The following is a 20,661-nucleotide window of genomic DNA, read 5'->3' as shown; positions in this document are numbered from 1 at the left end:
GATGTATATATTGCTTCACCCTTGAATGTATTTGATCAGACTGAACTAAAACATAAAAACAAACCAGTCTTTCTCCCTGTCCGCATAAAACCCGTCGGCCACATTCTGGCCACGCTAGGAAGGACAAGAGTGCAAAGCCTTTCTTTTCTTCTTATCACAACTACGAGTAATCACTTATCCTAACCTGAACTTTGACCCCCCCCCTAACATGAATGAAAACAAGTAGCTGATTTACTTGTTCTCAGCAGTTCTCAACATCACCGTTGTCCTTTCTGACGTGGCCCTCGAGTGGCAACACCAAAAACCTCAAGAACAATAGTGATACACACCACATAGGACACAACAATAACAGAATAATTATGATCTAGGCTAGTTAGTCATCATCAAATTTATGTTACAGTCGAGTTATGGGATGGACCAGGCTGTGACCTGTAGACGTAGCCATAGCATTAACAACAGTGTAAAGGGGTGGGTTACTAGGTCGGGGAGTAGCTAAACGTTACAAGGCTGGTTTATATATATAAAGTGTGATCACTACTATCCATGCTCAGGCTGATAAGTACAGATTAAACTAGTCATGCGTGATTGAATGGCTGGCTGGCGAGTAGGACAGGGTCAGGTGTAGGGTGTCTGAACTAGAGAGACAGGGCTGTGTGCGTGAGGGCAGGGAGGGTTTGTCCTGTATGTAAATGTGAGGATAGAGTGTCCTGGGGCTACTGTTACAGTGGAGCAGTAGTGCATGCTATGCAGCTCTGAATGTCACTACATCACAGTCATCATGCTTACTAACCCCCTATTCTCCCCTCTCTTTCTATATTCTGTTGCTTTTGTGTAGCAGTAGCAACCCCTTCTCTCTCCATCTCTCTTGCTGCTGTCTGACCCTCACCCCTTGGGCTGGCCTGTTATCCCCTTCCCTCCCTCCATCTCAGTAACTCTGTCCTTTCCAATCTGTCTGACCTCTACCCCTTCTTTCAAGAAGATCCAGTACTCGCTGCTAGCTCCTCTTTCCTCTCCTCCCTTCCCCCCCTGTCCTCCAGGCTCATGTCCTTCTAGCCAACCCTCCCTTCTCCCTCCTTTCTACATGGCCTGTGTGTACGCACTACTACCCCACTGGCTGCTGTTATAGTCAGTGGTTGTGCTTCCATAGCTATTGTTGTTGTTGTATCCCTGGTTGCTATTAGCAACACTTCCTGCCCCTTGGCCATCAGAGGCCGCCGCTTCGTCAAAGCTCTTCTCCTCCAATGGCTTGCCAATCCAGGCTCCGTAACCATGGCTACCGAGCGCATCAAAGAACTGCTGCTTGGCGACCTGGAAGGACATGGCGGCCATCTTGGCTTGGGCGTAAGACGGGAGAGCCAGCAGGTCCTGGCGCCCGCACTGTTGGCATAACAACCGGAATTGACGGAAGATGTTGGACTTGGAGACCCGCGACACGTCCAGTTTGGGGCTAGAGGGAAGACAAACAGGGTTTAGGAATACACAGAAGCTACTGCGCTGAGATTGAAACATTTTCATCATGTTTTTCATATGAATTAAATGCCACTACTCGATATGGAGTATAAATAGTGATCGCTATTCTACTGAAATGGGGCCCTGTGTAGCCCAGGTTAACCACCTGGTGCTGCTATCTGGATGAGGGTGGATGAGGTCTGAGGGTCTGGTTCTAGTTGTGGTGCGGGGTGCGTACCCGTCCAGTTTGCCCTTGGTCCCATCCAGCACCTCCACAGTGATGTGGTCTGGCTGGCTCCAGTTCACGCTGGACTCCTTGGTCTTCCCTGTGTGACGCGTCGAGTCATACACACTCACCCTGCCCACCTGAAGGGAGACAGAGATGGAGTGATGGAGAAGAGTAAAGGGAGATGAAGAGTGTGTTCAATTATAGGCATTTCTCTTATACCCGCAATAACAGCTGCTAAATATGTGTATGAGACCAATAACATTTGATTTTGATTTGAAATCAGACTAAATAAGTCCTTTCAGATGAATCAACCATTTTAAACAGAGCGGAAAGCAATGTTTGTGTCTGCGTTAATGGCTATGCTGGAAGCTTGGAGCGGCTGTTTGTGTACTGTGTGTGTATGTGTGTACCTCAGGGTGGTTGAGTGTGTTTCTGTATGTGTGTACCTCAGGGTGGTTGAGTGTGTTTCTGTATGTGTGTACCTCAGGGTGGTTGAGTGTGTTTCTGTATGTGTGTACCTCAGGGTGGTTGAGTGTGTTTCTGTATGTGTGTACCTCAGGGTGGTTGAGTGTGTTTCTGTATGTGTGTACCTCAGGGTGGTTGAGTGTGTTTCTGTATGGGTGTACCTCAGGGTGGTTGAGTGTGTTTCTGTATGGGTGTGTACGGTTGAGTGTGTTTCTGTATGGGTGTGTACGGTTGAGTGTGTTTCTGTATGTGTACTGTGTGTCTACCTCGGGGTGGTTGAGTGTGTTTCTGTATGTGTACTGTGTGTCTACCTCGGGGTGGTTGAGTGTGTTTCTGTATGTGTACTGTGTGTCTACCTCGGGAGGTTGAGTGTGTGTCTATGTGCACCTCGGGGTGGTTGCGTGTGTTTCTGTATGTGTGTGTACCTCGGGGTGGTTGCGTGTGTTTCTGTATGTGTGTGTACCTCGGGGTGGTTGAGTGTGTTTCTGTATGTGTACTGTGTATGTGTGCCTCGGGGTGGTTGAGTGTGTTTCTGTATGTGTACTGTGTGTGTGCCTCGGGGTGGTTGAGTGTGTTTCTGTATGTGTACTGTGTGTGTGCCTCGGGGTGGTTGAGTGTGTTTCTGTATGTGTACTGTGTGTGTGCCTCGGGGTGGTTGAGTGTGTTTCTGTATGTGTACTGTGTGTGTGCCTCGGGGTGGTTGAGTGTGTTTCTGTATGTGTGTGTACTGGTTGCGTGTGTTTCTGTATGTGTGTGTACCTCGGGGTGGTTGAGTGTGTTTCTGTATGTGTACTGTGTGTGTGCCTCGGGGTGGTTGAGTGTGTTTCTGTATGTGTACTGTGTGTGTGCCTCGGGGTGGTTGAGTGTGTTTCTGTATGTTGTGTACCTCGGGGTGGTTGCGTGTGTTTCTGTATGTGTGTGTACGTGTGTTTCTGTATGTGTGTGTACCTCGGGGTGGTTGAGTGTGTTTCTGTATGTGTACTGTGTGTGTGCCTCGGGGTGGTTGAGTGTGTTTCTGTATGTGTACTGTGTGTGTGCCTCGGGGTGGTTGAGTGTGTTTCTGTATGTGTACTGTGTGTGTGCCTCGGGGTGGTTGAGTGTGTTTCTGTATGTGTACTGTGTATGTGTGCCTCGGGGTGGATGCGTGTGTTTCTGTATGTGTACTGTGTGTGTGCCTCGGGGTGGTTGAGTGTGTTTCTGTATGTGTACTGTGTGTTACCTCGGGGTGGTTGAGTGTGTTTCTGTATGTGTACTGTGTGTGTGCCTCGGGGTGGTTGAGTGTGTTTCTGTATGTGTACTGTGTGTGTGCCTCGGGGTGGTTGAGTGTGTTTCTGTATGTGTACTGTGTGTGTGCCTCGGGGTGGTTGAGTGTGTTTCTGTATGTGTACTGTGTGTCTACCTCGGGGTGGATGCGTGTGTTTCTGTATGTGTGTCTACCTCGGGGTGGTTGAGTGTGTTTCTGTATGTGTGTCTACCTCGGGGTGGTTGAGTGTGTTTCTGTATGTGTACTGTGTGTCTACCTCGGGGTGGTTGCGTATGTTTCTGTATGTGTACTGTGTGTCTACCTCGGGGTGGATGCGTGTGTTTCTGTATGTGTGTCTACCTCGGGGTGGTTGCGTGTGTTTCTGTATGTGTACTGTGTGTCTACCTCGGGGTGGTTGAGTGTGTTTCTGTATGTGTACTGTGTGTGTACCTCGGGGTGGTTGAGTGTGTTTCTGTATGTGTACTGTGTATGTGTGCCTCGGGGTGGTTGAGTGTGTTTCTGTATGTGTACTGTGTATGTGTGCCTCGGGGTGGTTGAGTGTGTTTCTGTATGTGTACTGTGTGTCTACCTCGGGGTGGTTGAGTGTGTTTCTGTATGTGTACTGTGTATGTGTGCCTCGGGGTGGTTGAGTGTGTTTCTGTATGTGTACTGTGTGTCTACCTCGGGGTGGTTGAGTGTGTAGGGAGCAGGTAGACTCTTGGAGAAGGCTTCGCCGTCTCTGGCCAATCGGCAGCAGACAGCACGTGTCAGGTGGCCATGGCTGTACAGGTAGCCTGGAAGGACAAATATAAGAGACAAGGACAAGGAAAACAAACATAAGAGAGAGGAAGGGGTGCGACAGATTGACATGTAAAGAAAGAGGGAGAGAAAGAGAATGACAGAAGAGTGTGTGAGTCAGTGTATTTCCATGTTAACAAGGCTGATCACATCATAGAGTACTCTGACAAGGAGAGGTGAGTAAAGAGATGGATGTCTGAGGGGGTCAGTCAGGGACTGTCTGGGTGGATAGTTAGCTGGTCATGACGCCTACAGTATAAGGACAGTCAGCCAGGGACTGTCTGTGTGGCTAGTTAGCTGGTCATGACGCCTACAGTATAAGGACAGTCAGCCAGGGACTGTCTGTGTGGCTAGTTAGCTGGTCATGACGCCTACAGTATAAGGACAGAGTCAGCCAGGGACTGTCTGGGTGGATAGTTAGCTGGTCATGACTACTACAGTATAAAGGACAGGGAATGTCTGGGTGGATAGTTAGCTGGTCATGATTCCTACAATATAAGGACAGAGTCAGCCAGGGACTATCTGGGTGGATAGTTAGCTGGTCATGACTCCTACAGTATAAGGACAGTGACTGTCTGGGTGGATAGTTAGCTGGTCATGACTCCTACAGTATAAGGACAGGGACTGTCTGGGTGGATAGTTAGCTGGTCATGATTCCTACAGTATAAGGACAGTGACTGTCTGGGTGGATAGTTAGCTGGTCATGACTCCTACAGTATAAGGACAGGGACTGTCTGGGTGGATAGTTAGCTGGTCATGATTCCTACAGTATAAGGACAGGGACTGTCTGGGTGGATAGTTAGCTGGTCATGATTCCTACAGTATAAGGACAGGGACTGTCTGGGTGGATAGTTAGCTGGTCATGATTCCTACAGTATAAGGACAGTGACTGTCTGGGTGGATAGTTAGCTGGTCATGACTCCTACAGTATAAGGACAGTGACTGTCTGGGTGGATAGTTAGCTGGTCATGACTCCTACAGTATAAGGACAGTGACTGTCTGGGTGGATAGTTAGCTGGTCATGACTCCTACAGTATAAGGACAGTGACTGTATAGGTGGATAGTTAGCTGGTCATGACTCCTACAGTATAAGGACAATGTAGTTTGGGATTGAGATGTTGTCTACTTATGAGTTGTGTTTGTTAAACATGACTGAAGCCAACGGTGACCGTTGACCCCCTCTCTCCCTTTACTCCCACACTCAATCTGTCCTCCCTCACTCTTTCTCAAATCAAACCTCCCTCAAATGTTTACTGTCCCCTCCCTCATCTCTTCTGTCCTTCCACCAATCTCCCTCTATGTACTATCGTTCCCTCCTCACCCAGGGTGATTGAAGCCAGGTAGATAGGATGGAGGAAGTGGGAGAGCAGGGCTCCCTGCAGACCCAGGACGTTCCAGCGAAGGATCTTGTCGCTACAGCTCATGGTCCTCAGACGCTCGCCGTGCTGGATGCCGTCCCAGGTAGGCACGATAGTCGATGACTCTACCGGGATGGTGCCCTCACCTACACATGGCACAGACACCCTTGAGGCATACTTTTGACTCCAACGACAAAGCCATGCAGTATGAGGAATAGGGTGTATGAGAGAGCCAGTGGTGATGGTTGTACACTAGAATCACACAGTCCATGCTCTAGACTGGAACATTCAAATCCGTTGGGATATTTGTCCTTTCTACCAGGTGTGTTTGTGGCAGCAGCAGCAAATGAGGTGTGAATGTGTAGTCATGCTCTGTTTGGCCTGCAGAGAATGGAGCATGGTGGCTCTATGTGCTTGTCCTCAGTAACAGAGGGGGTCCTCATGGAACGGTGCTGCAGATGGCATCTGGCTGTAACTCACCATTCTCCACCTTGGTGCGCAGCTTGCCCTGCTTGGCGTTCTCAAACAGGGGCTGGTGGCCCTGGCCGTCCCCCGCGTCCTCGCTGCACGACTTATCAAACAACGCCCCGTCTCCACACGGAGCAGTACTGGGGGAGAGGTAGAGAGAGAGAGGGGAAGAGGTAGAGAGAGAGAGGGGAAGAGGTAGAGAGAGAGAGGGGAAGAGGTAGAGAGAGAGAGGGGAAGAGGTAGAGAGAGAGAGGGGAAGAGGTAGAGAGAGGGAAGAGGTAGGGAAGAGGGGAAGAGGTAGAGAGAGAGAGGGGAAGAGGTAGAGAGAGAGGGGAAGAGGTAGAGAGAGAGGGGAAGAGGTAGAGAGAGAGAGGGGAAGAGGTAGAGAGAGAGAGGGGAAGAGGTAGGGGAAGAGGTAGAGAGAGAGAGGGGAAGAGGTAGAGAGAGAGAGGGGAAGAGGTAGAGGGGAAGAGGTAGAGAGAGGGGAAGAGGTAGAGAGAGAGAGGGGAAGAGGTAGAGAGAGAGAAGAGGTAGAGAGAGAGAGGGGAAGAGGTAGAGTGAGAGAGGGGAAGAGAGAGTGAGAGAGGGGAAGAGGTAGAGAGAGAGGGGAAGAGGTAGAGAGAGAGAGGGGAAGAGGTAGAGAGAGAGAGGGGAAGAGGTAGAGAGAGAGAGGGAAGAGGTAGAGAGAGGGGAAGAGGTGGGGAAGAGCGGTAGAGAGAGAGGGGAAGAGGTAGAGAGAGAGAGGGGAAGAGGTGGGGAAGAGCGCTTGAGGGGAAGAGGTAGAGAGAGAGAGAGAGGAGAGGAAGAGGTAGAGGTAGAGCGGAAAGGTAGAGCGGGAAAGGTAGAGAGAGAGAGGGAAGAGGTAGAGAGAGGGGAAGAGGTAGAGAGAGAGGGGGAAGAGGAAAGGTAGAGCGCAGGAGGTAGAGCGAGAGAGAGGTAGAGCGCAGGAGGTAGAGGTAGAGCGCGAAAGGTAGAGTGCGAAAGGTAGAGCGCGAAAGGTAGAGTGCGAAAGGTAGAGCGCGAAAGGTAGAGCGCGAAAGGTAGAGCGCAGGAGGTAGAGGTAGAGCGCGAAAGGTAGAGCGCGAAAGGTAGAGCGCAGGAGGTAGAGCGCAAGAGGTAGAGGTAGAGCGCGAAAGGTAGAGCGCAGGAGGTAGAGCGCGAGAGGTAGAGCGAGAGAGGGAGGGAGAGGGAGGGAGAGGTTGAGCGAGAGAGGGAGGGAGAGGTTGAGCGAGAGGTAGAGCGAGAGAGGAAGAGCGAGAGAGGTAGAAAGAGGGGTAGAGCGAGAGAGGGAGAGGTAGATATACATGTGGATAGGAGCAGGTCATTAACTAGAAGGATCTTCCAAGGTTTTTTCTGGACCAAAATGAGGCTGGATCACTGTTACTCTAACTTCCGCGACGCATATAAGGCCCTGCCCCGCCCCCCTTTCGGAAAAGCTGACCACGACTCCATTTTGTTGATCCCTGCCTACAGACAGAAACTAAAACAAGAAGCTCCCACGCTGAGGTCTGTCCAACGCTGGTCCGACCAAGCTGACTCCACACTCCAAGACTGCTTCCATCACGTGGACTGGGAGATGTTTCGTATTGCGTCAGACAACAATATTGACGAATACGCTGATTCGGTGTGCGAGTTCATTAGAACGTGCGTTGAAGATGTCGTTCCCATAGCAACGATTAAAACATTCCCTAACCAGAAACCGTGGATTGATGGCAGCATTCGTGTGAAACTGAAGGCACGAACCACTGCTTTTAATCAGGGCAAGGTGTCTGGTAACATGACTGAATACAAACAGTGCAGCTATTCCCTCCGCAAGGCTATCAAACAAGCTAAGCGCCAGTACAGAGACAAAGTAGAATCTCAATTCAACGGCTCAGACACAAGAGGTATGTGGCAGGGTCTACAGTCAATCACGGACTACAGGAAGAAACCCAGCCCAGTCACGGACCAGGATGTCTTGCTCCCAGGCAGACTAAATAACTTTTTGCCCGCTTTGAGGACAATACAGTGCCACTGACACGGCCTGCAACGGAAACATGCGGTCTCTCCTTCACTGCAGCCGAAGTGAGTAAGACATTTAAACGTGTTAACCCTCGCAAGGCTGCAGGCCCAGACGGCATCCCCAGCCGCGCCCTCAGAGCATGCGCAGACCAGCTGGCCGGTGTGTTTACGGACATATTCAATCAATCCCTATACCAGTCCGCTGTTCCCACATGCTTCAAGAGGGCCACCATTGTTCCTGTTCCCAAGAAAGCTAAGGTAACTGAGCTAAACGACTACCGCCCGTAGCACTCACATCCGTCATCATGAAGTGCTTTGAGAGACTAGTCAAGGACCATATCACCTCCACCCTACCTGACACCCTTGACCCACTCCAATTTGCTTACCGCCCAAATAGGTCCACAGACGATGCAATCTCAACCACACTGCACACTGCCCTAACCCATCTGGACAAGAGGAATACCTATGTGAGAATGCTGTTCATCGACTACAGCTCGGCATTCAACACCATAGTACCCTCCAAGCTCGTCATCAAGCTCGAGACCCTGGGTCTCGACCCCGCCCTGTGCAACTGGGTACTGGACTTCCTGACAGGCCGCCCCCAGGTGGTGAGGGTAGGCAACAACATCTCCTCCCCGCTGATCCTCAACACTGGGGCCCCACAAGGGTGCGTTCTGAGCCCTCTCCTGTACTCCCTGTTCACCCACGACTGCGTGGCCATGCACGCTCCAACTCAATCATCAAGTTTGCGGACGACACAACAGTGGTAGGCTTGATTACCAACAATGACGAGACGGCCTACAGGGAGGAGGTGAGGGCCCTCGGAGTGTGGTGTCAGGAAAATAACCTCACACTCAACGTCAACAAAACTAAGGAGATGATTGTGGACTTCAGGAAACAGCAGAGGGAACACCCCCATCCACATCGATGGAACAGTAGTGGAGAGGGTAGCAAGTTTTAAGTTCCTCGGCATACACATCACAGACAAACTGAATTGGTCCACTCACACAGACAGCATCGTGAGGAAGGCGCAGCAGCGCCTCTTCAACCTCAGGAGGCTGAAGAAATTCGGCTTGTCACCAAAAGCACTCACAAACTTCTACAGATGCACAATCGAGAGCATCCTGGCGGGCTGTATCACCGCCTGGTATGGCAACTGCACCGCCCTCAACCGTAAGGCTCTCCAGAGGGTAGTGAGGTCTGCACAACGCATCACCGGGGCAAACTACCTGCCCTCCAGGACACCTACACCACCCGATGCTACAGGAAGGCCATAAAGATCATCAAGGACATCAACCACCCGAGCCACTGCCTGTTCACCCCGCTGCCATCCAGAAGGCGAGGTCAGTACAGGTGCATCAAAGCTGGGACCGAGAGACTGAAAAACAGCTTCTATCTCAAGGCCATCAGACTGTTAAACAGCCACCACTAACATTGAGTGGCTACTGCCAACACACTGTCAATGACACTGACTCTACTCCAGCCACTTTAATCATGGGAATTGATGGGAAATGTTGTAAATATATCACTAGCCACTTTAAACAATGCTACCTTATATAATGTCACTTACCCTACATTGTTCATCTCATGCATACGTTGATACTGTACTCTACATCATCGACTGCATCCTTATGTAATACATGTATCACTAGCCACTTTAACTATGCCACTTGGTTTACATACTTATCTCATATGTATATACTGTACTCGATATCATCTACTGTATCTTGCCTATGCTGCTCTGTACCATCACTCATTCATATATCCTTATGTACATATTCTTTATCCCCTTACACTGTGTATGACAGTAGTTTTTTTTTGAATTGTTAGTTAGATTACTTGCTCGTTATTACTGCATTGTCGGAACTAGAAGCACAAGCATTTCGCTACACTCGCATTAACATCTGCTAACCATGTGTATGTGACAAATAAAATTTGATTTGATTTGAGAAAAAAAAGGTGGTGGGCGTGGCCAATGGCGGGGTCACCAACTAAATTTTAGAGGCCCCCCTGTTGGCCAGTGACACAATTTGCAATTCTACACATTTTTTCATGGCTTATTTGAACTGAAGGACTCAAACATCAATGGGGCCCCATGCCATGACAAAAATACCCCTGAGTGCATCATTTTGGGAATGTTTTTATTCTCCCTGACTGTCTCGCTTTTATTTGGGTCATTGTTAGTTCTCAAAGAGGATCTTATTATAGAATATATAGCGCCATTATCTTTTCTACATACTTTATATCTGGTTTTAGTCTTCAGTTTAGACTGACAACGTTTTACCACCCCGGAAATCATTATCTAAACATGACACTTTTTATTTTACTGTTTTGACATACGTGGCCCGAAAACACTTAAACGGCCCGCCCAAAACTTTTCTATGAAGAAAAAAACGCTGGCTTCTCAAACTCCTAGAACAACATGTGCGTGGGCACAGAAGGAAAGGGGAGAGAAGACAGTAGGTGGAGAAGAATGAGCCATGGGGGCTCATTCCGCCGTAGGCCCACCTGATATAGAGGTGGAAGGTGGTGTCAGGTTTGATCCGGAGCTTGTTCTCCTCAGCTGGCTCAAATATGCTGTCCTCTGATCCTTCACAGTGCTTCAGCAACTCAGCATATAGAAACCTGGGGGGGGGAAGGTAGAATCCATATTTGAGTGATTCAGATCAGTGAAAGTGTCCAGGATCCAACACACAAATAAAGGGAGACTGGTGGAGAAACAGCAGATCTGGTAAGTGGTGTTAATACACTCTACACTAACCAGATGGACTCCACAGTCACATTAACACACATCATAGTCTGTAATGACTTCCCAGCTGACATATGACACCCTGTAGAGGGAGAAAGGGAGGTTTCAGAAAGGCAGGGAGAGTAGCTAGAAAGGAATCTAAACGAAGAGCAAAGGAGGAAGGGGAAAGACTGGTTATATAAAAGGACAGAATGGAAGACAAATAAGCAGCAGTAACTTCCTACCTGATAAACCCTCTCCTGGAGATGATTTCTGCGTGGCAGTCATTAACGGTGTCCCCTTTAAGACTCAGCTCCTCCCCTTTAACACAACGATTTCCTGAGGAGAAAAACAAACAAAAATACATTTATATTAACTCAAAAGGTGGAGACAAAAATCATTCCAAAAGGCTTGTCATTATTTTCTCTCGCGTACATACACACACACACACACACACACACGGCAGGTACCTGTTCCCAGACTGACCACGGTCCCCAGCCCTTCCCCCCTCTTCATGACGATGGTGGCGAGGATCTTCCTTCCCAGAAGACTGTGCTGTATGCGTGTGGTGAGGGCGTTGAAGCGCTGGTGACTCAACATGGCGATCTGGTCATGGATTGTCCCACCACTCAGTGGCAGCTAGAGACAGAAACAATAACAGGTTATGAACGGCCCACCAGTCACAGAAGTAGGTTATAGCAGAATCATAGTATTAACAGTGTATTCATAGTATAGCAGGCATTCTTCAAATTTTTCAGCTCCAGACCCAATGAGAAAATCATCCTCCCGTGACCCAAAATCATCTACCAGCAACCCAAATGAAGAAGAAATAGTGTGTGATTCTAGGTGCAGTCTCCTCACTCCCGACCCACCTCTAACACACCCAAAGCCCAGTGTGGGTCCTGACCCAGAGTTTTAAAAAGTAGTATAGTAAGAGAGGTAAATTGACCTCTGCAGGGGTTAGTTCCCCGGTGCGGGCAGCCTTCTCTGCCTCTCCAATCAGAACCCTCAGAGCTGCATCAGCTGCTTCCTGTTTCCCTTGCTTCTTATTGGAAGCACAGACAGGAGGGAACCAGCGACCCCCTAGTTTAGCCTGGTAGGTAAACCTGAGAGAGAGGGGAGTTAAGCATCCATGTTTGCACAGCCGCGTTTTACAATATTGAACTGTTGCCTTTCATAGTGTTTTATATGTCACAATGGACCGCCGGACTACCGCAGCTCTGCAGCTGTGGACTCTGAATTACACTTAGAGGGTGTATGTTCGTGTGCATACTGACTTGGGCTCGTGCGGTGGTCCTGACTGCCCAACCAGTCGTATCTCTGCAGCGAAGCCCCTGGCACGGGCGTACTCCAGCAGACCTGACACGGCGTTGTTGTTTAGGTGGCTGATGAGGTCACCAACCCCCGCCTCGTGGGCAGAACGCAGCTCCTCCTCTGTCAGCGGGGGCAGGGAGGGGCAAGCAGGCATGAAGCCCCCTTCATCACCAGACAGACACAGGGGAAACTGGGGCTGGAGAGGACGGGGTAAATGGAGAGCGAGGGAGGAGAAGAGAGATAAGGCAGTGAAAAGACAGAGGAGAGGAGGTGGGAAGAGAGGGAAGAGTGATCTTTTCTTAGAATTACGGCCTGGAGGCACAATGAGAGAAGTCCACATGCCGGGGTCTTATGACATTCTGTCGGTCCATAGCTAAACAGCTAGCTAGCTTGACAAGCCTAAATCCTAAATAGATGGGGTAGTGTTTCTTTCAGGGAACCATCCATTTAGTTGAAACATCTTTCAGTCCCATGTTTGGCTCCTTTACTCACCTTGTTGAGCTGCAGTCTCCCGTCGGCCATTAACTCCTTGACTGCCTCCTCTGCAGCCAGCTGCCTGGCAGCCTTCTTACTGGGGGCTGAGCTCTCAGCACACAGGCTTTCCCCGATCTTCACCCTGAACATGAACCTGAGGAGGGAGCAGAGACTAACTTATACATCCTAAACATACATTGGTGAGAGAGGTAAGAGGACATTCCTCTCTAACCACATGGGGGCATCAGAGTAGAGCTGTGCTCCTTCACAGAGACTACAGCACTCAGGAAGAGGGGGGGAAGAGAGGGACAAAGATGGTCACACTTCCCAGTATCAGATTACTGCGGGACAGTACAGTAGGTGCCTAGGGGAAGGTTATATGCAGAGAGACACAGAGGTGCTGTTGTATCATCCAGTCAGCAGACTGCTGCAGTATGAAAGTCATACAGGACACAAGTAACTGCTCCCGAGGGAGAGAGAGAAAGAGAGGTGAGGGCAGGCCCACCTTCCCTGATGATTCATTTATGTATAGAAGAGAGAACCAGGGAGAGAAAAATGAGAAGCAGGGTTGGGCTCAATTCTAATTGAAGTCACTCAATTCAGGAAGTGATTTGAATTTAAATTCAAAAATGGAAAAACTTCAAATAAATAGCTTCTCCTTTTCAGTTTATAGAGAAATCATTGAAAATGGATGCTATTTTTTCAATTATTGAATTGGAATGTCAGTTTATTTCCTAAATTGACTGACTTCATTTGGAATTGACCCCATCCCTGATGAGGATGTAGACAGATGGATACCGTGGGTCGTGAGGTGGGCCCTCCTGTCCAGTGTTGATGAACTCGATGGGGTTTCCAGTGCGCTGACTGTACTCCATCAGCATGGACACGGGGTTCTTACCCCCCGGCAGGGAACGGGACAGGGCCTGGGGCGGACCCTCCACCACCTCCTGACAGAGAGGGAGAGCGAGACAGCGAGGGAGGGAGAGAGCAGAGAGTTAGAAAAGGATAGAAAAAAAAGAGACAAATCTTTGGCCTTTACAACACAATCAACCACAACAGAGCACATTGATTATTACTAACCTCCGCACACACACGAACACACTTCAGACTTACAGGGACGTCAGAGGTGGGGTCCATGGCCTGGTCCACCCCTGCAGTGAGCCCCTCCTCAGCCCCTCCCCCCTCTATCTCACGCAGCAGAATCCTCAGGGTTGCTGCGGCAGCATCTTTCTTAGCCACCTTTTTATTAGATGCCTCAGCAACAGGAAACAACCTGCCGTCCAGCATGACCTGCATACGGAATCTGAGAGGGAGAAAAATACAAGGGAGTGAGAGGTAATGAGAAAGAGCAGGGACAACACTTTATTTATTTCTTCGTCACACTTTCTCTTGCAATTTTTAAAAATGAATTTGCTAAATCAATCAGCTGGTTTCCTCTTAGACATACCAGCAACAGCCAACCATGATTGGTTGGGAACATTATGACATCACTGACCTGGGGTCATGTGAGGGCCCTGATTGGTCGAGGAGCAGGAACTCGCAATTGTGTCCCTGGTACTGGGCAAACTCCATCAGGCCGCTGACGGGGTTCTTGGCCCTCACCTCCTGGAGTTTGGCACGGAGGTTCTGAGGTGGGGGCGCTGCCAGGGAGACTGCTACTGTCCCCCCTCCATCCCGGCTGATGGCGTTGAGGAATTCAGGGATATCGTCGGTCGCCCACTGCCCTCCGTTCGACTCGTCCTCCTGATAGAGGGATGAAGAGGAGGAAGTAGGTGAGGAAAGAAAGAAGTGAAGCAGAAGTTGGGGGGGGGGGTCAGTGGGATCGGTGTCAGGCGGTTTTGAAGGGCTCCAGAACTGGCATTCTCAGCTCGGAATCTACAGAGCTATGTTCACCCCTCAATGTTCCAACCAACATTATGTTACTAGGATAACTGCCGAACTCCTCCTCCCCTTCGTAGGAGACGGGCTCCAAGTGAGGGAGGGGGTCTCCCAAATTCAGGAAGACGTCAATGAATTCCCCCAACTGAACTCCCCCCCACCCCTCGCTCGCTGTGTGAGTGTCCACCTACCGCCTCAGCGTTGGCCTCTAGACACTCCAATCCGGGTGGCACTGCCTGGAATCCGGACACCATTCCTTTGACCTTTGCAGGGGCGCAGCGCTCGGCCTTGAGGCTCCTCTCCATCCTCTCCCTGCGATGGACAGATAGCTCCCAGATGTGAGGGGTCACCTCTGCATTGCGGCTCACGTCGCCCTGCTTCTCCATGGCGTACAGGGTGGGGTTGACCTGCTTGGCGCCCCTCAGGCCCAGGTTCTTGGAGATCACCAGGGCCGTGGCCTCCCCTGCCTCCAGCAGATACTGCAGGATCAACTCCTTCTGATTACTGCCGCAGTCCGCCATGTCGCTCTCGTCAAGGTCTAGGTCAAGCTCTTCGTTACTGCTGCTGTTGACACTGGGTTGTTGGGTTTGGGACTGGGAATGTTGCCGATGTGACTCAGATGGTTCTGAGGAAGAGGAGTGTGAATCCGATTCTACGTAGTAATCTTCTTCTTTGTCGCCCTCAGGACCCTGTGCTTCAATTTGCTGGATCTCAGCCTCGATGACAACGTCCTCCTCCTTCACAGACAGGAAGTGAGAGCAATCTTCTTCTGAAGGCCTTTCCTGTGACTCCACAGAACGTTCCCTCGGTTGGGAACGTGGGCTTTCCGGATCAGAATCTCTACTTTCCGGTTCTTCCTGTGGTTCTACGTAGACAGTCCACTCTGGAGGACTTTCACCGTGTTTTGAAGCTTTCTTATCACGCTCGAGACCGTAAAGGGCCTGGTTGATAAACTTTTTGGGCAACCGCAACGTTTTCGCCAAACACTTTGCTTGTAGCTTCTCACCGGGGCTCAAATCTGCTAAGGCTTGCAAAACTTGCTCTCGGATGTCGGGTGGCTGAAATGTAGAGACACTCTTGTTGTTTGAATTATTACTACTACCAACAGAAGCTTTGTCAAAGCTGTCGCCTCGGTCAACTCTTCCTCTGTAGGACCTCTCTCTGTCTAAGGATAAACTTTGAAAGCCTTCTGAGAAAGATGGCCCGTCAGCACAGTCTGCATGAAGGCTCCACTGTCTGTTGAAGCCTTGCTTTTGGGTTGAAGTCTGCTTCTGGTTCCAGAATCTAGGGCCGGTTGGTCCTCTAGGGGGTCCCTGACTGGGTGGGTACCCGAAGTCCCTACCGTTCCCTCTGCCTCGCTCGCTGCTGTATCCCCCTCTCCCCCTAGAGCTGTTTTGGGAGTATCTGCTGTACCCTGCCTGGACCTGGTTCGATTCGTTGTAGAGTCCGTTCGGTCTCCCTCGACCCAAGCTCTGCGCCCCTCCTCTGGGGCTCACCCTAAACTGGGGAGCCTCAGTGTTCTGTCCCCTCAGGAAGTGGACCTGCTGCTGCCTGAAGGAGTTAGGACCACTGGGACAAGAACTCTGCTGATTCAGGGCTGGGCTGTGACCGGGTGGGGGAGGGACAGAGGGGTAGAGAGGCTGAGAGTGGGCACTGGGTGGTACTAGAGGGGGAACTGGGCCCAGGTATGAATGGACGTTTGGGTGTGGGGCCTGTTGCGGGGAGGCTCTGGGGTGAAATCCCAGGGGTCCAGCTCTGTAGTATTGTTGCTTAGCCTGCAGTTGGGGGAGAGGGGGTCGGTGGTAATGCTCTATGGGGGGCCCTCCTCGTCCTCTGCTCATAGCGCAGGGGGCAGGTTGAGGGGGGACCAGGGCCGCCTGTTACGCAGCAGATAGGAGGATGTGTCTCTGTGTTGGATACTGATGCAACAACAGAATCTGGCAGAACAGCCGGGTGGGCGATGATCGCAAAGTGGCAGTCAGCACCTGAGAGAGAGGACGAGATGGGTGTGAGCGAAAGCAAAAGTGACTGAGTGGGTGAGGAAAAGGGCCATGAAATTAAAAATAAAGAGCCAAATATAAAGCAATATGAAGAAGAAACTAGGGACATAAGACTGGTCAAAATCTAGTGGAAAATCCTGATGGAAATGGAAAAAAGGCGGGAGAAACACAGTGTAGATCAAAGGGCTTATGACAAATAACACATATATATATTACACACAGTCTCACTGTACTCCATCCTGTCTCCAATACAGCCCCAGTGTCACATGCTGTTGGACCCAATTGGGCACAACCAGATCCATGTATAAAAAGGTCAGAAATGTATAATTCATGGTTGTGACTTCAGTGTTTTAGTTCTGGTTTAACGGATGATTTGCAGCTTCACATAGGAAGTGAGAGTGAGGCAGAAGGAAAGAAAAGATTCAAGGTGGTCAGTGAAGGACAGGAGTTGCTCCACTAACTTTTGACAGACTAAACACTAAGCAAATAAGTAATAGATGTTGAACCTGATAAAAGGTTTGCCATAAAACACACATTGGACAGGAAAAGGAATAACGCTCGTTCACCATTAAAAATAAGTAATTTTAGTAGACAGGTTTAAAAGATTGACTTTTCAGCCTTCAATGGCCTTCTTGAGAATAATCACAACGGGAACGGTCAAGTTCGTATGGGGCATGGGGGAGAAAACTCATCAGCTGGTGGTGCTAATGAGAGTCCCATGATGGCTACACAGGTTGCACCTCTACTCACGTTGGTTGAGCACTGACTATTTTCAAATACCTTTTCATATTATGGGCACCTTCTAGTACAGCAAACCTGACATTGAATTCAATTTGCTGATTATTTTCTCAGCTAAAATATTTAATAAGCACTAGTCATTTCATGCCAATTACATATAAATCTTTAGGGCATAGAACATGATGGGGGGTATTTTTAATGAAAATGCTGTACTACAAAGCTTCTTCCCTGCACTCAATGATATCTGTCACTGACCACAGGAAGACACTCAACCTTGCTCCTCAGATTTCAGGCCTGCTGCTCCCGAAACGATTGCCACCATATTAATAATATAACGACGAGTGGAATCGAGTTATTTCACGGCAATGTTATTAACGGACAGCAGCAGCAGCTTTGGGTCGGGTGCCCCCCGGGTCAAAGCGGGATCTGGCTGACCTTAATGCAAGCCGGCAACTGACGGCCAAAATAACATCCCAGCATGGCTCAACTTCAGTTGCCTCTGCTGCTTCCATGGGTAATATGAATATACAGAGCTGCGCATTAAATATTAGGATGTCTTTGGCCCATGGACCAGACAGACATTGTTTGGCCTCGTTTTCGGTATGTTCCCGTTCCTGGATTATTGATGAGTCATTTCTATTTGAATTACAGAATTTGGGTATACGCCCTGGTCAACGTGTTATAAATCAAGTTCATAATTAGTGGGTTGCATAAACGAATCGATGACAGTAGAAAGACATTAACTAATTCAATGAACGTACCTGAAAGTTCGCGGGATAAAATACAGATTTACTACCTCACCACCTGGCCTGAAGGCGGCATAAAGGAGAGTAGGTTTCAGTCACTTTTGAAAGGCAGAGATCTTGAGGTCTGCGGGCGCGCTGCCGGGGTCAGAAGTTGACTACACTTCAAACAGTTTAGAGATAAAACAGTTACGTTCTATCCAAATACAAAAGTAATTCAACTAGTTGGCTATATTTCTCAAAATTCTATGTATTTTACCATCCCCCCCAAAAACGTTTATTTTATTTTTTTTACATACCGCACGAGCGCTTCTCAATTTCAAAGGGACATCTAGTACCCCTACCATTCAAGATACTTATACCAGACGTTACAATGTGAAATGATGAATAGGCCGATTAAAAACGCATAGAAAGTCTGCAGTTACAGTTTCTTAACACGAGAAACAGCACGAAAGGGCAGAATAGTTTCGTTTTCCTTTCTCTAGACACGCTCTGTAGCCAGTCTGGGTGAGTCACGTGATGCAATAGTTCCTATCATAGGTTTCACTGGCTAAGGATGTAGCCAAAACTGGTGCAAGCTCAAGGTACCAAGGCTGTTTGAATACTTGGATGTACATCAAATGTATTTCTCTCACAACATGTGGATATTCTAATAATATAATTGTCAAATAATTAAAAAAATAATCGGTCCTTGTCATGTGAATGAAAATGTGCCGTAGTGTTATGTCAAACAGGATGTATTTTTTGTTAGAGGATACAGTATATTGATTGAAGTTGAAGGCAATCGTTTTTTCTATTTTCCAGTAAGCCAATATTTATTATAAAATGCATCCACTCTAGACACAGACAATTACATTACAATTACATTTTTAGAAAATATCAATCTGGACAAGAAAGCCTTCAGAAATGATGCCTATATATGCAAAGGCTAACTCCAAAACATTCAACCCCCCTCCCTAAAAAAAGTAACAAAATATGATCATTCAAGATCGCCTCTTAGTTGTCATGTCTCACAGCTGCTGTTGCGTCAAACTATTGTTGTGGCAAAAACACAACCAGAACAGTTTAATTGAGCACGCAGCAGCAGCTGCCGAATATAGCTAGCGGCCACTGTACCCAGATCTTGGTGCTTTCAAGACAACTGGGAACTCAGGGGTAAAAAAAAAAAACGAGGTCAAAGCATGACGTCGGTAATCTTGAGGTCGGAGCTCTGGAAAGATGCCCGTGTTTCCGACTTGGATGACCGTTCAAAGCTATTTTTTCCTAGTCGGAGCTCGTTTTTCCCCCAGAGTTCCCAGTTGTTCGGAACGCAGCATCAAACCCAATTCCATCACGCAGGGATACGCATGCATGCATTGGTCAATCAAACACAGCCACGCGAGAGCATCTCTGTTAATCATCTCTGGCGCGGTTGAATTTTTAAAATAAAACTTAACTAAACTAATAGTCACTGCTGCCATCAGCTTGAATGTGGAATTAAGGATACCACTGAATAACCTTCCCATGTTTATTTTTGCTATGGATGGTTCTGATGCACACCATTTTCAATCCCCCCAGTCAAAGTGAACCCCGCACAACTAGTTAGCTAGGTGGACAGGAGGAGGATCAACTATCAGTGTGCAATTTCATCCCGCCTCCGACCCCCAACGCTGTCTGTCGCTGTATGAACATAGGATCCAATTGGTCATTTTACAGTCGTTTTTCAGTAAATCCCCCCTAATCCTCAATTCCCTTTTTACAGGCGTTTATCCCTTGACTGAAGTCCTCCATGAATATAACCTGAAATTAGCAAAGTTATCATGGTTTTAACTGACGCTACACATTGAATACCCTGGTAAATATTTAATTTATCTCAGCAACCTGCCAGCAGAGATCGACTCAACTGCCATCATTGAATGGATGGTTGTCGTTTGGACTGCGCACGCATGTTCCGAACAAGATATTGCGCAGATGGAGGCTCCAAGCGGGTTCACTAGCTTGGTAACGTAGAACCGCAGTTGTGCATCGCAAATAACATGCACAACTGTCGATTTGTTCCAGACACACTTTCCCAATCAACTCCCAAGTGTAAACAACCATGCAACGCGACGTCAAATGCAGTGAAAATAATGATAATTATGCATAGCCCGGATTGACTAGCTAGCTACATAGCTTGCTAACTAACGTTAGCATTGATTGAGCATCACTGCGGCACAAGCGTGCAAACAACCATAGTCGCATTTGAAAGCTATTCAGTTAGCGCGAAACCAAATATAGATCTCAATTGAACTAACACGAAAGGTAAAAACAGAGTTCAACATGTAATTAATTTACCTGGGTTTGCGATTGAAGCTTTGTATCAGTCCGAGTTCCTGCTTGCTAGCGACAGTGTCGACAAAGAAACAAGGGGGTTAGGGGGCGCATAATGACATCACTAGTTTGCGACAGTTTACCTGGCGCATTTGGAGTGACGCTGCCCGTTTTACTGCAGAGTGCGGTCCCCCAAAAAAGAACATCAGACGAGGTGGAATACCTTTGCTGCGGCAGGTCGATTGGACTCATTTAGGCAGGTGAATAGGACATGTAGAATAGCAGTACCTCCAAGCCACTGCTATTACATTCCCTAGTTTAGGATTGGATTAATCAGATCTCAAATAAAACAAATCTATTAAATGTAATATATGTATGCTACAAAACCTTCCACAAATGCATTTGCCACAAACCCGGCCTAGTGGGCATGAAGCCTGCAAAGAGCTAGTACTTTTTATAAGGATTTACTTTCTACAAGAAACCTTG

At 48.6% G+C, this 20,661-nt stretch overlaps 1 protein-coding gene across 8 annotated transcripts; it reads right to left on the bottom strand.

The window, feature by feature from the left end:
• Positions 1-626: 626 nt before the first annotated feature.
• Positions 627-20,337, bottom strand: LOC112238838 (double-stranded RNA-specific adenosine deaminase-like). 8 transcript variants are annotated; one of them, XM_042307376.1, is made up of 17 exons: positions 18,186-18,355; positions 17,905-18,049; positions 14,597-16,390; positions 14,023-14,270; positions 13,608-13,830; positions 13,326-13,474; positions 12,546-12,681; positions 12,017-12,249; positions 11,689-11,845; positions 11,210-11,378; positions 10,985-11,078; positions 10,520-10,636; positions 6,023-6,150; positions 5,506-5,688; positions 4,068-4,180; positions 1,616-1,815; positions 627-1,447 (listed from the first exon to the last, which is right to left on the bottom strand). In XM_042307376.1, exons 3-17 carry the CDS (start codon positions 16,244-16,246, stop codon positions 1,078-1,080), a joined length of 4,170 nt encoding a protein of 1,389 aa, XP_042163310.1. In that variant the 5' UTR covers positions 16,247-16,390; positions 17,905-18,049; positions 18,186-18,355; the 3' UTR covers positions 627-1,077. The 8 variants fall into 8 exon arrangements, with proteins under 8 accessions (XP_042163310.1, XP_042163312.1, XP_042163301.1 ...); XM_042307378.1 differs by having other exon boundaries at positions 17,905-18,044; XM_042307367.1 differs by lacking the exons at positions 17,905-18,049; positions 18,186-18,355 and adding an exon at positions 20,200-20,337.
• Positions 20,338-20,661: the final 324 nt, after the last annotated feature.

Source organism: Oncorhynchus tshawytscha, linkage group LG03 (assembly GCF_018296145.1).
Source record: "Oncorhynchus tshawytscha isolate Ot180627B linkage group LG03, Otsh_v2.0, whole genome shotgun sequence".
In the NCBI taxonomy this organism is placed as follows: Eukaryota; Metazoa; Chordata; class Actinopteri; order Salmoniformes; family Salmonidae; genus Oncorhynchus; species Oncorhynchus tshawytscha.
The sequence above is the reverse complement of the archived record's forward strand: the minus strand, read 5'-3'. Positions and strand labels throughout refer to the sequence as shown.

Bases quoted from the DNA above. Each gene is read 5' to 3' on its own strand.
- LOC112238838 (XM_042307367.1), bottom strand. From the start codon at position 16,246: ATGAGCAGAGGACGAGGAGGGCCCCCCATAGAGCATTACCACCGACCC. The intron at 14,271-14,596 runs GTAGGTGGACAC...TCCCTCTATCAG, and splicing joins TAGAGGCCAACGCTGAGGCG to GAGGACGAGTCGAACGGAGG. The intron at 10,637-10,984 runs GTAGGAAGTTAC...TCCCCCCCCCAG, and splicing joins TCCAGGAGAGGGTTTATCAG to GTTTCTATATGCTGAGTTGC.